Source organism: Talaromyces atroroseus, assembly GCF_001907595.1.
Source record: "Talaromyces atroroseus strain IBT 11181 chromosome Unknown scaffold_8, whole genome shotgun sequence".
NCBI lineage: Eukaryota > Fungi > Ascomycota > Eurotiomycetes > Eurotiales > Trichocomaceae > Talaromyces > Talaromyces atroroseus.
The window spans coordinates 410,662-427,376 of record NW_017971440.1 but is presented as its reverse complement, the minus strand read 5'-3'; the positions used below and the strand labels follow the sequence as shown (position 1 = coordinate 427,376).

At 49.3% G+C, this 16,715-nt stretch overlaps 8 protein-coding genes across 8 annotated transcripts; 3 read left to right on the top strand and 5 right to left on the bottom strand.

Annotated features, from left to right (window-relative positions):
- Nucleotides 1-282: 282 nt before the first annotated feature.
- UA08_06103 (hypothetical protein) lies at nucleotides 283-2,485 on the bottom strand (the record flags this gene model as incomplete). Its single annotated transcript, XM_020268390.1, has 2 exons — nucleotides 283-2,160; nucleotides 2,213-2,485. 2 exons carry the CDS (start codon nucleotides 2,483-2,485, stop codon nucleotides 283-285), a joined length of 2,151 nt encoding a protein of 716 aa, XP_020118722.1.
- Nucleotides 2,486-3,387: 902 nt separating this feature from the next.
- On the bottom strand, nucleotides 3,388-4,506 carry UA08_06102 (hypothetical protein; the record flags this gene model as incomplete). Its single annotated transcript, XM_020268388.1, has 2 exons — nucleotides 3,388-4,205; nucleotides 4,269-4,506. 2 exons carry the CDS (start codon nucleotides 4,504-4,506, stop codon nucleotides 3,388-3,390), a joined length of 1,056 nt encoding a protein of 351 aa, XP_020118725.1.
- A 1,057-nt stretch (nucleotides 4,507-5,563) lies between these two features.
- Nucleotides 5,564-6,342, bottom strand: UA08_06101 (hypothetical protein; the record flags this gene model as incomplete). Its single annotated transcript, XM_020268387.1, has 2 exons — nucleotides 5,564-6,148; nucleotides 6,202-6,342. 2 exons carry the CDS (start codon nucleotides 6,340-6,342, stop codon nucleotides 5,564-5,566), a joined length of 726 nt encoding a protein of 241 aa, XP_020118724.1.
- A 569-nt stretch (nucleotides 6,343-6,911) lies between these two features.
- UA08_06100 (hypothetical protein) lies at nucleotides 6,912-8,715 on the bottom strand (the record flags this gene model as incomplete). Its single annotated transcript, XM_020268386.1, has 3 exons — nucleotides 6,912-7,968; nucleotides 8,031-8,242; nucleotides 8,305-8,715. 3 exons carry the CDS (start codon nucleotides 8,713-8,715, stop codon nucleotides 6,912-6,914), a joined length of 1,680 nt encoding a protein of 559 aa, XP_020118727.1.
- A 249-nt stretch (nucleotides 8,716-8,964) lies between these two features.
- On the top strand, nucleotides 8,965-9,872 carry UA08_06099 (ATP synthase subunit 4, mitochondrial; the record flags this gene model as incomplete). The annotated part of the gene is made up of 4 exons (XM_020268385.1): nucleotides 8,965-8,995; nucleotides 9,054-9,508; nucleotides 9,572-9,794; nucleotides 9,847-9,872. 4 exons carry the CDS (start codon nucleotides 8,965-8,967, stop codon nucleotides 9,870-9,872), a joined length of 735 nt encoding a protein of 244 aa, XP_020118726.1.
- A 661-nt stretch (nucleotides 9,873-10,533) lies between these two features.
- UA08_06098 (hypothetical protein) lies at nucleotides 10,534-11,869 on the bottom strand (the record flags this gene model as incomplete). The annotated part of the gene is made up of 2 exons (XM_020268384.1): nucleotides 10,534-11,572; nucleotides 11,631-11,869. 2 exons carry the CDS (start codon nucleotides 11,867-11,869, stop codon nucleotides 10,534-10,536), a joined length of 1,278 nt encoding a protein of 425 aa, XP_020118729.1.
- A 605-nt stretch (nucleotides 11,870-12,474) lies between these two features.
- UA08_06097 (hypothetical protein) lies at nucleotides 12,475-14,091 on the top strand (the record flags this gene model as incomplete). The annotated part of the gene is made up of 5 exons (XM_020268383.1): nucleotides 12,475-12,916; nucleotides 13,068-13,094; nucleotides 13,157-13,250; nucleotides 13,313-13,753; nucleotides 13,899-14,091. The coding sequence occupies 5 exons, from the start codon at nucleotides 12,475-12,477 to the stop codon at nucleotides 14,089-14,091; spliced, it is 1,197 nt and encodes a 398-aa protein (XP_020118728.1).
- Nucleotides 14,092-14,701: 610 nt separating this feature from the next.
- UA08_06096 (hypothetical protein) lies at nucleotides 14,702-16,489 on the top strand (the record flags this gene model as incomplete). Its single annotated transcript, XM_020268382.1, has 2 exons — nucleotides 14,702-15,559; nucleotides 15,614-16,489. 2 exons carry the CDS (start codon nucleotides 14,702-14,704, stop codon nucleotides 16,487-16,489), a joined length of 1,734 nt encoding a protein of 577 aa, XP_020118528.1.
- Between the last annotated feature and the right edge of the window lie 226 nt (nucleotides 16,490-16,715).

The window sequence follows — 16,715 nt, the reverse complement described above, 5'->3', positions numbered from 1 at the left end:
AAAAAGGTATATATAGTGGTTTGGCTTAGATGTATGCAAAAAGAAAAGAAAAGAGATTGGCTGCTTTTTTTTGGAAATAGAAATTTTTTCACGTTCATTCTGCCTAAGATAGTTTACAATGAAGGAGTATTTTAAAAGATAAAAAGCTGTTTGCTCAACTATATCCCCCTTGACCCATCTCGCCATTCATGAAATGACTCAAAAAAAAAAAAAAAAGAAAAAAAAAAAAGAACGAATAAAATAAATCACGGCGTTAATAGGCATAAGACATCACCGACATGATCAATCATGTTCGCCGATTTTCAAACGATCCAAGACAGACTTGCCCAATCTGAACATGTTGCCGAGTCCAGAGTTACCGACAGCCAAGGTAACTGCATATGCCTTAGCAGGATTATTCTTCAGATCAATCTCCTCGCCGAGTAAATCTGTTGGGTTCCATTTTCGAGTCTTCTGTCCTAGCTCCAGATCTTGATTCGAAACCAGAAGTTTCTGGATCTCATCGCTGACAATTGACACTTCAAACCACAGGCGCTTCTTGGATGCCCACTCCTGTCTCTCAAGAATTGGGATTCTCCCACGAACCAGTGTGGGATGACTCGGGTTCCTGCCCGTGGTGAATTCTTGGACTTCCAGAACCTTGAGCATCAGGCCAGACTTTACCTCCCGGTCAATTGGCAGATGCTTGTGTCGGGCCCACCTTTTCATCAAGATCTTCTCGACGGAAAAGAGCCCGTTCGCTGGTTCAGTGCAATAGATGGTAAGAGAGTTTCCAGATTGCAACGAGATGCTCTTGACAAAGTCGTTGATAGTTGCCTCGAGATGAGGGTCCTGACGATGGTGATAGAAGTTCATCGCGCCCTTGAGAATGAGGTTCAGGTCCCAAGTTCTGTGCGGAAAGTGGATTGTAGAAGATCCCAGGGCAGACTCCGCTTGCTGGAAACTTGCCTGGCCATGTTCGTTCAGAGTGATGACAAAGGCAAACCCATTTTTCGTCCGGCAGTGGTATTCGTAGGCAATGCCCCAATCAGCGGCTTGCTCCTCGAACATTCTCTCTGCTCCTTTCTTAGACCACTCCAGATCCACAACCGAGTCGACATCAACACCAGAAGCGGTAAGCTTGTGCCAGATCCAGAAAGAAGCTAGAGGGCGCGTATCTTGGGGTTGAAAAAATTCTCTCCACTCGTCCAACGAGATATCTTTGTTAATATTCCGATAATCAGACAAAGGAGCAACTGCAATCAGCTCAACATGCACCTCGAGCTCCAACTTTCCAGGGAAGCACTTGGCGGCTTCCAAGGCAGGTTGCATGGCGTCAAAGATTTCTTCAACTTCATGGGCATCAGCACGGTGAATTGCTTTCATCAAGGGCTTTGGTACTTTCGCAACGACTTTCTCAGTTACAGTAGCAGCAGCAGGCTGCTCAACTTGCTGGGGGCTGAGCTTCTGAGAAGAATCTGCTGACTGAATTTTTTTGCTTCCCAATTTGAACGACGCAAATGATTTCAACCAACAATCTTCCAATGTCATTTGCTTGGTAGCACGTGAAATTCTAGAGGCGGCCTGCTGGGCCATGATCTGATGAGTCTTTGGCTTTGGTCTCCTCTTCAGCAGGCCAGGGACGTTCTTCTGCTCCTCGGCTGGTTGGTCGATCAACGATGGCTGCAAGCTCTGAATATCAAGGGAGTCAATGGGAGCAGCATCAATCTCGGCGTCCGTACTCTGATTCACCCATGTCTTGACGCGATCGGCCCTTTCAGGAGCGGTCAGTGGGAGATTTCCTACTGGATGCAGCTTGGACAGAGTACCAAGCTTCTGTGATACCCGACTAATGGCACTTGAAGAGGAAGATGCCGGGCCAATTGGAAGGTTTGCTACCAGAACCTTACCGTTGCCAAAACCCTGGAAGTTATAATCTTCCCAGTCGCGTGATAGTGTTGCAGGGCATGGTGTGATTGGAGTGGGTTTCTTTCGGGGGGCTGATCTCAGTGGTACTAAAATAGCCATGCTTGACACTGACTCCCATTCTTCTGCTGTTGTCAGAGTTTGTATGGTAGCTGCTGCTGCATGGGCCCCAAAGGGGAGCATTTGCAGTTGGGTATATCCCTTTGGGGGGAATACATGATGATGGTGATTCTCTTGGAACCGCTGGATGAGAGTCTGAAGACGAGTTAGAATGCTGGATTGACTATGTTAGAGAGTGTTCACGCACAAATGCTGTGTTCAAGTTAGAGAGATTATCCAATGTATGTTGGATGGCAATGTCGTTATATCCTGACACATCAAGTTGGTTTGTCTCATCATTGATAGCGAGATTTGTTTCTGCCAGAGATTCCAAGTGCTTTAACAGCACCAGGTACATATCGCGTGACGTTGGGAATGGGAATGAGGGCAGTTCCACCTCACAGGTCTTCTTCTCCTTCACTTGTTCTGGTACCTTGACGACATCGTCAACAGTGACGTCTAGTAAATGCTGGTCTGCCATGATGTGAGATATGATTGGGGTGAGGCTCATTCAGTAATGAGAGGATGACGAGGGGACCAAGGAATGTGAACTGGACAAGAAGAAAGAAACCCAGATCTAGAGTATAGTGAGAGTAAATTGTGAGCTGAGGGGCAGATATGAGAGTGGACAGCAGTGGAAATGAGCAGATTATGAGATGGTCAGGGGGGAAGAAAGGATTAGCGAGCAGACAGAACAGAGTAGGACAGAAGAAAAGGCCTGGTCACCCTGTGAGGCTTGCCAATCAGAGAGTTATATACAATAAGATGTGGCAAGGTGACAATAGGGGTGGCTGGGATGATGAAAGAGAGAAGTAGGAGGAGGAGGAAGAGAAGAGAAGAGGACAATGACTTCTTTGAGGGCACGCGAGGCTGGGATAAACAAAGCACGCCGATTGGGAAGGCCCCCCTGCCTATTATGGCAATCACATGACGCGATAGTCGAAGCTCGTTTGCAAGTGACACCTCAGGCTGACACGACAACTACGCAGGCGTATCATTTGGGAGCATAGCAGCAAACGGCCTGCAGGAGTGAAGGAGCAAACGCGGAATGAAGCAAGAATTGTGCTATTATTACATGGACACGGCGGCCCCCTAGACATTATACAGATATTATCAGACACTCGTGGGAAATTATGTATGTAGTAGCCCTTGCTGTCCCCAAGTCGGGGCACCAGAGACATGCAATGCAAATAACAGACCGCAACGCCGTGAGGACGAGAATGACATAAGGGTATCGAGATGAGATGCACGACCAGGAAGAATGATGTGTAGAGTCGATATTAGTGATGTGTGTGTGTGTGTGTGTGTGTGTGTTGATATAGGATACGCCACGGAGAGCAGCAAACAGACGGCCGTAAAAGAAAAACTTTTGACATGGCGAGGCTATTCAGCCCACTCGATGTCCTTCTTGACATGCATGACCCACTTCATTTTGTCTTCAGTCTCCTTCAGCGAGGCCACCGCAGAATCAACATTTGCTTGGTTCTGACGGCCCTTCGTGACCAGATCCTCGAATTCGCGATCACGAGATGTCTTATACGAATCATAAGCGTTGAAGATCTCTTGGATACGGCGCCTTTCCGTTTCTAGCTCTTGGTTCTGCCGGTCGATGAGAGCATCCAGCCGTTCTTGCTCCCTGTCTTTCAACTCGGCTTGCCCGCGGAGAGAGGCCAATTCGTCGCGGATTGCCTTGAATTTCCTCTGCATGTCGGACTTCTCTCTCAACGACGCCTTGGACAGCGCCTCGTACTGCGAAGAATTGTAATTCGACACCTCCTGGAGTTCAGCACACTTGCGATGGAACTCGTCTTGCCCCTCAGACATGAGCTGGTTGATTTTGGCGGTCTCTGCCTCCGCTTTTAGCCGCCTTGTCTTTTCATTTCGAACTTCGGTACGCAAGTCTTCGAGCTTGCGGTCCTTGCGAGCAATTGACGCAAGATTGGTTTCATTTGATTGCTCTGAATTCCGCAGTCGTTCACCGATGTTGATGATCTGTTCTTTCAAGGTTTCATTAATGTGCTGCGCTTCCTCAGCTCGCGACCGGTAAAGGCTGAGCTCCCTCGTTAACCGCGCAATCTCTTCTTGTAAGTTGTGAATCACACGGCCTGATTTTCCCGTACTCGCATGACCGACAGCCGACGTCCATTCTGTCGTGGGGGTATCAGCGTTCGAGCTCTTCGACAAGACTCCGTTCGCAGCCTCTAGGCATCGTCAGTTTCTTAGGAATCGTCACGCATGGTTCCCACACACCACGAAATACGAACCATCAGTCGGAACACTCGGATTGGACACGGCGCGGCGCTCCGTGGTCAGCGAGTCGAACAAGCCATTTGTTTGGTGCATTTCTAATCGAGTCTCGACGCGTGGTAAGTTCAATTGCGGAGCATCTGGTATTGTCGAGGATGAATCATCGTCAGCAGTTTGATCTTTCCATTGCTTCTTCAACGCCCTTTTCATCCGTTTAAGAGGACTCAAGCGATTCGGTGTGGTGAGTACATCCATCTGTTCAGAGACAAGCAGCTAGACAGACAGGATGGAGGGATATCGGGTAGCATGGTGCTTTGAAATGCCACCAAATGTGAAAGAAAGAGGACAAACGAAGGAGGAGGAAGAGAAGAAGAAGAAGAAGAAGAAGAAGAAGAAGAAGAAGAAGAAGAAGAAGAAGAAGAAGAAGAAGAAGAAGAAGAAGGGAGAAATAAGATTTGATGTTCACAAAAAAGTGGGTGGTGGCATGAACCATGGTTAAGGTGAGCTGCACGCAAGATGCAGGGGATTGATTGTGCACGGTATAGAAAATTCAAAATCACTGATGCAGAGACTAATTGCTTACCAGCATCCAGAGCCCAAGACCTTATCCCTAGTGCATCTGCAGGAGATTTCTTCCTCAATATATTCCTCTTCATTTATCTGCTGTGCTGGATCTGTACAACCCAGAGATCCAGAGGGAAAGAAGGAATATCCTCCGGAAATCAATCGGTCACAATGAGATAGACGCAGAGAGTGCACACTTTGTGAAATCTGCAAGTACACACTCACAGATAGCACTGTCTTCATATATAGCTGGCTGCCGGACAACAGAGGATGTGTGTATATATCAGAAGTAACCAAACAGAACATTTTGGTAGTTGCAGGCAGGCCAGCCAGGCATGATGTCAGCCAGCAGCAAATCACCGTGCCGAGAGCCCTGGGCGGTCAGCTCCAATCGCTGACCAATCAGCGACTAGCCAGCCAGGGGCTTTGCGTTCTTATTGGCTGCTTGCTACAGAGTGGAGGCTTCTCGCGGACTTCCCGATCTACAGATGTCAACCTCACTTTTGATTTCCAATAATTAACTACCTAATAATTACGAATCCATGCAGGAATCAGAACTATGTACGGTGATAGCATCTTGGTGCGATCAGTCGATCGATGCGCTGGAGTCAAAATCGGGGAATAGGCACCAGGATGCAGCAGGATGACAATGCTACTAATCACATTTTGGTGCAAAACAAAATAGGATAGAGAAGGGGAACTCGAGGGACTATTTTTTTCTTTTCTGTTACTTATCGATCGCACTAATCTACTGAACAAGCAGCAGAAAGGCAATGGAGCCACCGATAACCGCCAAAGGAACAGTCACTGCCCGGCTAGCAGAGCCCGTTTGTACGCTGGTCAACGCCGTCGCAGTGGATGACGGTCTCTTGGATCCGACGAACGGGGTATTCATTTTCGATGGCGATGCAGTCTGGGTGCTCGTCGTCGTGCTAGATCCCTCGCTGCTCGAGGTAGTGATACCAGAGGTCGCGCCTGCGTCTGACGCTATTGTGGCCGCCGGCGGCTCTGTATTGACTGATCCTGAAGACGGATCCGACGACGTTGTTGTTGTTGCTGCTGCTGCTGCTGCTGCTGCTGCTGTGGAATCTTGGTTCACGGCGTCCTTTTGAGTCTTGTCATCGGGCTTGGGGGCATCAGAACCACCGGAAAGCGGCAAAAGTCCAGTGTAATTGACTTCATCGCCCTGGTTTATTTGGAAAGCATAGTCATTGCTATTCTGGAGATCTGCTGGTGGTGTCCAGGAGAATTCGCCGTTGGTAGCATCGTTGGTCAGGACCTGGACATCATGGAGATCTGTAGATGCGCCCTTTCGTAGTGTGATGGTAGCAGGCTGTGCCAGATGATTAGACTTTTGGATATGAGAGTATTAGTTCTCTGACTCACTGCGTCGCTTCCTCCAACCCATTTCAGAGTCACTGACTGCCCAGCAGTCAAGCTCGTCGGCCACTCTGAAAACGAAATGGGGTCGGCAAGAGCAGACGCCAAAAGCGCTGCGCCTAAGATGAGGTATTTGCCAGGAGCCATTGTGATAATAAAATATGTAATTATAATTTTATCTTCGATCCAGACGAGAGAATATAGAATTGTGGAAAAGGAGAGAAAAGACAGAGTAGCTCATCCAGGTACCGACGGCACCTTTAAGACACGAACTCCTCGACTGAGGCATTAACAACACTGCAAATAACAGATCTGTATGTAAAGTTTAATTTTCTTGGAATCTCGATAGTATACCCAATAGTCCTGTCTCTACGAGCGCCGAGGAATGCCTCTTGTCGCGCAAGAATGGCCCTAGATGTAGGTAGTATGTAGTATGGGGATGGCATTCCAGCCTCTCCCAGCAACCTGGTAAATCTAGGGCGTAAATTCTTTTTCCTTCCGAAAACTTGGTACAGTCAAGCTTCAAGCTTATTTTCTTTTTGACAAGTTCCGTCTTTAAATGCTGTGCTATGCGTCCGGATTTAGATCTATCTGGAATGCGTGCACGACGGATGGCAAGCGTTAGGCTTAAAAGGCTATTTATTATTGAATGAGCATGGAGAAAGTTGAACGTATAAATTCTTCTTTTCCGTCAGATGATTTATAAAATCCTTCAATCACTCCACCACGGGGAAGTCACAAAGTCTGCGAAGAAGATTCCCCGGTGCAGTATCCTTCCCACCATCCTCCTCCAACAATCTATCAGTGAATATACGTTTGGGTATCTGAAACTCAACAACAGGCGCTTTCTTGAACGGCTTCTCTGCCGTACCCAACTCTGCCAATAGCATGCCCTGATAACTATAATCCAAAAAGTCCTCCATGTTATATGACTGTTTGGTGAACTGCTCGGATATAATGCGAGCGATGGCTGCAACGTTGGGGTGGTAATGAGACTGTAAAGTTTCGATTTCCCACAGACTGCTCTCGATGGCCCTGGTGAGAGTAGGGTCGGCTTCTTGAGACAGAAAAGGATCGTTCATGCCTTGCGTATCGACCAAGGCTTTCCCCGTTTTGTCCCGGATTTCGCGGTGGATCATGAATGTGCATGTTGGATGGCTTTTCAATAGATTGTATGTGAATGGGACTATGGCCACGATGGCGCTCGGAGGAGCGTTCAATGCGAGTCGAGAGAGGCGTTTGATAAAGCTTGCGACAAGGGTGGCGGGCAAATGAGTTGACGCCAAGAATGTGTCCAGCAGCCGAAAGAATCTGGATCGGTGTTTAGAATGCAGAAGATCCTCGGCTAGCAGTGAATATAGCTTGGTATAGAAGTGCGGGTAGTCTAGGTTTCTTTCCTGGATTAGGTAGAATAACCCAGAGAGCGCGAGGAGAGCAATAGAGCCGCCTGCATCGTAGGAGTCGGTTAAGAAATCCATGAGAAGCTCTGGTCGAAGGAACCAGGGAGCGATCGTGTGAGACATTCTTTTGAGCAATGATTTCTGTTGAGCCTCCGATAGATTACTGCGCAAGACAGCAAGCCATGCTTCCTGTGCCCACCTCTTGTGGCCGCTGGCGGATAAGAGCTGGTTTTTCTGGGTTTTCTCTTTCTTTGGAGGCTGTCCGTGAAATTTCGTGAACTTGTAATCGGCCGGAATCGCAGAATCGCATTGCGAGAGAATCCATATAAGCCTTTCAATGACATCGGGCGATCGTTCATCGGAAGCATAGGCTCTAGACATAGTTAGTTTCTTCTTCCCCCAGCGGATCATATATTGATATGGATTGTGACATACGATATCTTTTGGAAGGTGTAGAACCTGACATCGTCGAATTCCTTCACGAACTTCTCGACAAATTCCGTGCGTAGCAACTGGCCATCTTCTGCCTCCACCACAGCACCGAAAATAGACTGAAAGAGACCGGTAGTCCAAACTTGAGTTTCCGCTTCTGGTATATGTGTTGCGCGCACGTTCACGAGACGCATAGCCAAGGTAAATGCAGTGATCTAGATTTCGAGTATGAGTTTTTAAATTTACGATTGCTGTTGTGACGAGACCTAAAACGAACCTGAGAAGACGAATCGGCATATCGTATGATATGCAAAAGAGCATTCTGATACTCCTGCAATCTCTCCTTAAGCCAGCTAACTATGATTTTCTCCTGCTCGCTGGCTTTGGGTGGTTGTTGTAGATTTCCGCCAGCAATCAGCCGACAGAACACTCGACACAGGGCCACAGCCACGGCGAGGTTTGGCGACTGTTCGCTAGAATCATCGACATTGAGCATAGAAATCAAAGTTGCAATATTGTTGTAGTATTTCCTCGATTCCGAGATTTGAGCTTCTAGCTCCTCAATCTTCGCCTGTTCATTTTTTGACTTGTCGCTAGCGACGGCTCGACGTTTGGACGATGGATTGGCCTGTCCGGAAGCCTCTTTCGAGGAATTTTTCCGTTTTTTCGTAATCTCTTTCGAACCCATGATTGCCGCTTGTCCGTCTGCGATTATAGAATCAAGCGGATGTTGGGCTTATATGAGCTAATATTCGATATGACTCTTGAAAACGATATTTTTTTTATGTCCCGCGGATGGCTGTTTTTCCGAACGGAATACCGGGCCTTACCCGCTTAGGCTAGCGTCTGCGATGTTGCCAAACTCCTCTTCCCGACATCTTCTCGTTCCACCTCCGATTTCCCTAACAACAGCAAACCAGAGGTTTCACTCGCAACAATGGCTTCGCGTTTGGCAAAGACCGCCATCGGTATGTCTCTGTCGCTTCAATTTGGATCCAATTGATCGCTTTCTGACCAGCTTAACAGGCGCTACCCGCGTACGACCGGCTCTCGTTACCCGCAACATCCCTTCTATCACAGCCAACCTCACTGCGCCTCGATATGCGTCGAGCGTCCCCGCTGAGGAGCCCCAGAAGAAGGCCCAATCTATCATAGACTCTCTGCCTGGAAACTCTCTCGTTTCCAAGACCGCCATTCTTTCCGCCGGTGCCGGTCTCTCCATTGCCGCCATCAGCAACGAGCTCTACGTGTTGAACGAGGAAACCGTCATCGCTTTCTGTCTGCTCAGTGTCTTCACTGCCGTCGGCAAATACGGTGGCCCCATGTACCGGGAGTGGGCTGAGGGCCAGGCTCAGAAGTACAAGGATATCCTGAACACTGCTCGTGCCGACCACACCAACGCCGTCAAGGCCCGCATTGAGAATGTCGAGCAACTTGGCAGTGTTGTCGAGGTCACCAAGCAATTGTTCGAGGTCTCCAAGGTTCGTTTTTTTTGGGTCTTGTCAGGACTCTTATGTAGCCTTGTTTGATTGACGAGTTATTAGGAAACCGCCAAGCTTGAAGCTCAGGCCTACGAACTCGAGCAGCGCACCGCTCTCGCTGCCGAGGCTAAGCAGGTTCTCGACTCCTGGGTGCGCTACGAGGGCCAGGTCAAGCAGCGTGAGCAGCGTGAGCTTGCCGAGACTGTCATTCGCAAGATCCAGGACGAACTCAAGAACCCCAAGGTTCTCCAGCAGATTCTTCAGCAGAGCGTTGCTGACGTGGAACGTGAGTATCGTGACATCACTTAACATAGAAAGAATGCTAACGATTCTCATAGGCATTGTTTCCGCCAAGTCCCAGTAAATGGATGGCTTTTATGTACAAAATCGGAACATGTCGGTGTTATATGATGCACTAGACCCTTTTAAAATACAGAATTAACAAGTACCTGTTCTTTTCATTTGTTTCCTATGTAGCATATTACAATTTCGAAGATGAGTTGAAATAAGCGTCTAGGCATGGATATGTAATGTATACTGATAACTTCTTGCCGCTTGACATAAGAACTCACACGTATAGATCATTCTGAAAAAAGAATATCGGCGAGCAACTCTTCAGGCAAATTCAATGACGCGAAATTCTCTCGCTTCGGCATTCTGATCTGCTCGAACAATTAGCACGCGGACCAGCACTTCTTTTGTTAAGAGTAGTATATGTTAGCTACCTTGCTCGCAAAGTAGCGGCCATAAAAGGGCACGTCGGCGTAGCGATCTGTTGGTGGGATTTGCTTCGTAGGGATTCATGCTTGTGCATGAGTGTATATAAACAATAATTTCGTACGAATTTCAACATGTAGTTGTCAATGCACAAGACTGTGTTTAATTTCGGACACCTTAGGCACCGAAGTAAGGTCTTAATATTTACAAATTACAATAACCTCCAAACCGCAGCAAATCTACTATACAATATCGACAAAGAAAGGGGGGAAAATATAAGTACAATACACGCGCTGCAGTCAGCCCACTTACACAGCCTGTCCAAAACCGACCTTCAAGTTCAACCCATCCCAAACAGTATAGTAAGGCTTCAGGAACGGCGAGCCCAAAATCCACACCGGCCGGCCTTCACCAGTCGGATCCTCCATGCTCTCAACAGGATTGTTAAAGACAGCCTGGCAAATACCGGGCTGGCCGGGGTATTCACCGAGATTGAAAAACTCGCGCGGCACGGTCAGATAGTAGTCCATCTCTCCACTGCTAATGACGAAGGTGAGCTTGGGCGCAACAGCGTCTAGCACGGCACACGGCGCACCCCAAGCACCGGCTGGATCGATTTGTGTGATCAGCGGGGAGATCTGGGCGTAGATATCCTCGGCCGAGATTTTATCGGGTGTTTGAAGGAAAGCTGTACCAGTGTCAAGAGCAGCGAGACCGGCCTTGAATGGAGCCGGTTGGCCGCAAAGGCTAGTGCTCGAGTTGCCAGTAACGAGGGCCTCTTCGTCGTTGATGTAGAGCGTGACCAGATCAACGACAAAGGCTTCCGAGAGCGCGCTGAGGTCCTGGTTTAGATTGATATAGGTGAGTTCGCCGGTGTACTTGGAGTGATCGATGCCTCCGAGCGTCAACTCGGCGCCCTCTGCAGACCCCGGGATGAGATAGAAGGAGAACACGGGTTCCGGCAGCAGGCCGCTGCTGTACCAGTTCCAGAAACTCGAGACCATAGCGTCGTCGGCGAGCTGTGAGGAGATTCCCATCCCCAGGATTCCGTCCATCGGCACGTCGGCGAAGGCTTCGGGGTACTGGCTGCAGAGGGCGAACATTTGTTCGGCGGAGGTGAGGCCATCGAGAGTCACGACGTCAGTGACAATGGTGCAATTGGCCTCTTCGCTGTCGGCGATCGGCATGCTGGTTGCGCCGGTGCTGAAGTCGCGCACGACATCTTCGCCTGGAGACGAGGAGAATGAAGTCGACTGCGCGGCGTCGAAGAGAGTGTGGTTTCCGCATGTCGTGCACCCCGTGGCTGGCAGCACGAGCGCCGTGGAACCGGTGTCGAACATGACGGTGCTGATTTTCGAGGCAGAAGTCAGCTGGATGATCAAGAAATTTCAATAGTAAAACTTACAATTTCTGAGGGGGCGTGCCGACTTCGATGGTGCTGTACCACTGGAGGTCGGTGTTTGCGATCCAGTCTGTCAGCGGCACATCCACGACATGGCTCTGGTTTGACGCTCTCATGTGCAGTCTCGACGTGCGAGTGCGCTTAGCATGGCGGCCTTCGAGTTTGAGCGTCTGTGGATGGTGAGAGGCATCGATGGACGACGCCAAAGACAAGAGGCTCACCAAGAGCGCCGCGGACTTCATGTTGACAGTAGATACTATTGCTACGTACTACTTACGGGTAGACCATCTCACTATTTATATCTATGATTTCTAATCTCTCTCCGATGAGGCCGAAGCATCGAGATTCGACCTCCGAGAGCCGAAAATGGCCCCATCGCTACTGCTAATGCCATGCCAATACTATCGTAAGTAGTAACTAGTAGTATTATATTATTATTCTGATTCAGGAGTAAGCGCTTACTGAGAAGGGCCAAGACTGACGCGTGCATTTCATATTGTTCGAAGCCGGCCGGGCCGGAGTGGAAATTAGGCAGTTCGAATTTATTTCGAATTTATTTGAATTTAAAATTTATCTAGAATTTACTTAAGAATTTCGCCTCTAGCATCTAATAGGACTAGTGCTGTCTATATATAGTAGGCCGAGGATCTGTTTTTGCATCCAATCAATGCCATGCAGGCACACGCAGCGATTGGCAGGCCAAACACGGGGTTGTTGAGGCTTGAGCGCCGCCCCGCGATTTCTTGGAGATCATCATCGCCTGGCATCATGCTTTGTGCAAACCACCAGATATCCTCAGATACTTGGTATCCAGGCAGAACCAGCTAGTGCTTACAGATCGCTCGTCATGCCGCTCAAAGACATTCTGCACCGACATCGCGAGTCCATCGATCCACCGGCATCTCCACAGGAAATCAGATTCATTCGCACCGATACCCACAGCCAGGAACTGCTCAGCCCTGCCGTCGCCGACGACGAGCAAGAACCGCAGACGCCTCTGCGCAGGTCCTTCTTTCGCAGGCGCTCGCATGCATCGTCTGCTGACGCACAGTCACCGCGAGACGAGAAGGGCGAGAGCCGCCACTTCAATTTCTTCCATCACCACCGATCACATTCACGAAGCAGCAGTCCAAGCTCGGCCAACATCCCGTCAGACCTGCCGCAGATCGAGGATGGCCGCGGCGGCGACGAGCAGGACAGACAGGCTCAATGGGAGAATCGCGCCACGAGGCTGGTGCAGGGTAATCCACGACTAGGCGCTTCGCCAGATCGGACCAGGCCGAGTACCAGTACGAATGGATCTTACTTACAGGCGGGGGGAGCGCGAAGCAGGAGTAATTCAGCAGTGTCTGAGCCTCAGGCAGATGCATGTTTTCTTTTTACCCATTCCCCCTTTTTGCACTGGCTTGTACTAATCAGGTTACTAGATCAATATACAAGAGGCAATCCGTCTCCATGAAAGTGGAGGTGAGCAATCAATCATGGTTATGTTGCAGTCATATGTGCCAGTCACTGACTTCCCTGCGCAGAACTCGAGAAATCAACCCATCTCTTTGGCGTTCTCGCAGATCCCGAAGGCGCCAACAACGCCCTGGCCCAGGTCCTCTTCGGACTCGCATTACGGTGAGTTTGTTTGACTCCTGTACTTATTCCCTTCCCGCAAACTAAGAAAATCATCCACTCAGACACGGCTGGGGCTGCGAGCCAGATCTTTCCAAAGCCGTCATCTATCTTGCCGCAGCAGCATCAAACTCGGCCATGATCGAGGAAGAGGCTCTCCACGCAGGCATGAAGAAAGGCGGAGCTGCCAAAGGGGAACTCGTACTAGCCATATACGAGCTTGCGAATTGCTTTCGGAACGGATGGGGTACCGAAAAGGACCCTGTTGCCGCGAGGCAGTACTACGAGACAGCTGCCAATTTGGGAGATACGGATGCAATGAATGAATGCGCATGGTGTTATTTGGAGGGATTCGGAGGGAAGAAAGATAAGGTAACCAGCCATCAGCGCTTGTACAGAGTTGCTTTTCATTTACTAACGCTTTCCTCCCCCCCCCCCAAGTTTACGGCAGCAAAGTATTACCGCCTTGCGGAGGAGAATGGGAATAAGACGCTGGGTAACACATGGTACGTTTTACCTACTTCGTTGGTCCGGCCGTTTGCTGCTAGAGTGCACAGAAGCTAAGGTGCTTGTAGGATCTGGAAAGACAAATATAACCCCAAATGAGCAGCCGAATCTGTCATTTATAGCCAAACTCGAATACTCAGATAGGGGAACCTTTGGCATGCCATCGAAAAATTCATATGATGGAGCCTTTGTCAAGGTCCAGCTCCGATCCAGAGGAGTTGAGCAAATAACAGTGCGAGCTTACGAAGAAACGAGCCGACCTTCAAGCGACATTGATCTAGCAATCAACGCTGGTCTTCAACAGGACGAAGCACTTTATGCCATTCCGTATACCTGAATGTTTCCAACCTTCTTGTATTTAGTGAATCTCGTGAAATCGATCATTGTGCTTGATTGAAGTCCACCAGTACGGCGCTAGTCAAAACATCTGCATTCCAGTCCATTTTGCGCATTCCTCTCGCATGATATTCAAGATTATGGCCCAATAGGGTAGAAGCCACGCTGTCGAGCGCAAAGACAATTCTTACTACTCAATAGTCGATCGTCAACAGTCAATATTCGATAGGATCTCATGTTGCATTGGCTTACTGATATTGTCCAGTGTCATTCAATACGGCATTGAAGCTTGACCCGAGTAGCTGAAATAAAAAAAAAAATTCATTAAATGTTTTCATAATAAAAAGTCCACGGTCTTTATTGTTGCTGCTATTAATATTATTATTTATTTATTGTGCAGGAAATCTCCGCGCTGCTTACCTGATTGGAGCTCCCGCGCTATTTTGATTGATCCCTCGTGTTTACCTTTTTTTTTTCCCTCTCGCCTCGACTTTTTCTTCCTTCCTCATCATCCATTGCTTTCCAACCTCATTCCCCCATTTCACACTCATCCTTTCTATTCCCTCTACTAATACCCATTTCTCATCGATATCATCCTCCCACCGCACACAATGCCCCCAAAGCGCACTGCCAAAGCGGCTGCGCCCAAGGCCGCCACCGCGAAACCCGCAACCAAAACTCGCGGTCGACCAGCTGCCACGAAACCTGCCACCGCTGCTGTTGCTACTGCAGCTGCAGTCAAGAAAACCGCGCCAGCAAAGAAGAGCACTACGAAAACCACCAAAAAGACCATCCAGTCCAAAAAGCCCCTTCAAGAAGCCAAGGCCAACACAAGCGCAAAGCGCAAGGCCGATGCTGACCTCGAAGAAAAACCCCAGAGCAAGAGACAGAAGAAGCAGGTTGCCGAGAAAACCAAACCTTCCACGACCGCAAAGCGCGTCATCAAGAAGCCCACCACAAGAGCTCCAAAGCCTGCTCCGGCGCCCAAGCCTCCCAAGAAGAAAGTTGTCATCAACACTGCGCCAACTACGCGTCTTGATGTGTTTGCGTTCGGCTCGAACAGCTTTGCAGAGCTTGGTATGGGCGATACCTTCAAGAAGGCAGAGTGCCCACGCGCAAAGTTCAATACCGTCCTTTCTGAGGCAGGCGTCGTTCAGATTTCTGCCGGCGGAATGCACGGTATCGCGCTCACTCATGACAGCAAGGTGCTTACGTGGGGCGTGAATGACCAGGGAGCTTTGGGCCGTGACACCACCTGGGAAGGTGGACTGGTGGATATGGACAAGGCTGAGGAGTCGGATTCGGATGAAGACGAGGAGATTGAAGTCAACCCTAAAGAAGCCACTCCCACTGCGATTGACTTGTCTGGCGTCGAACCTGGAACTGTCTTCACTCAGGTTGTTGCTGCTGACAGTGCTTCTTTTGCCCTTACTGATGATGGTCTTGTCTATGGCTGGGGAACTTTCCGCGTAAGTTTTATCTGTAGCATCATAAACGACCTCTTGCTAACATGATGTTTTTAGAATAGCAATGGTGTCTGGGGCTTCTCGCCAGACGTCCAAGTTCAGCGTACTCCAACGCTTGTTACCGGCATTAAAGATGTCACCAAGCTCGCTGCTGGTAGCAACCATGTCCTTGCTCTCCTGACTGATGGCTCCGTACACTCTTGGGGATCGGGCGAACAAGACCAGCTGGCTCGTCGCCTTGTGGAGCGCCATGCCAAAATCCAAGGCCTTGTTCCTCAAAAAGTTGGCTCGCGCCGTGGATTTGTTGACATCGCTGCCGGCGCCGACCATTCCTTTGCCGTCTACAAAGATGGATCTGTCTATGGCTGGGGACTCAACAACTACGGTCAGACCGGTATTCCAGCCAAGGCCGGCGAGAGCGAGGCTGGCGTACTCAAACCTACTGTGATTCCAAGCTTGAAAGGCCAGAGCAAGATCACTCAAATCGCCGCCGGAAACTTCAACAGCCTTGCCATCACCGAAAAGAATGAGATTCTCGTCTGGGGCCGCATCGACAACCACGCCACCGGTATTGATCCTACCACCCTCTCCAAGGACGACGTCATTTTTGACGAAAGAGACCGACCCCGTATCCTGGCCAATGCAACCCCCATCCCCAATCTCGAGGTTACCTATGCCACCTACGGCACCGAACATGCTATTGCAATCACCAAGGACGGCAAAGCTTACTCCTGGGGCTTCAACTCCTCCAACCAGACCGGCCAGCCGGGTGACGACGTCAAGGTTGCTACTCTGATTGACTCCAAGGCCGTGCAGGGGAAAAGCTTCATCTGGGCTGGTGCTGGCGGTCAATACGGCATGATTGCGTCGACCAGTGGTCCTGCCACTGCTGATAAGGAGGAGACCACCAAGCCTGAGGCTGCCTCTGCTTAAGTACGACTTTTTTTTCCGGATTCCCAAGATTGATTAGATGGTTTTCTCTCTTTTTATCGATGTTTCTGCTACCGTATCGCTCCGATGCCCTTTTTTTTCTTTTCTGAAAAATCATTCTTTACGGCACAGCACATTTGTACATAGATTGATTGTTTCTTCTTCTCCTCTCATTTCTGCTGATGTGGCATCAAGTTTTCTGCAATGAATTTTGGGGTTGGGTGGGGGG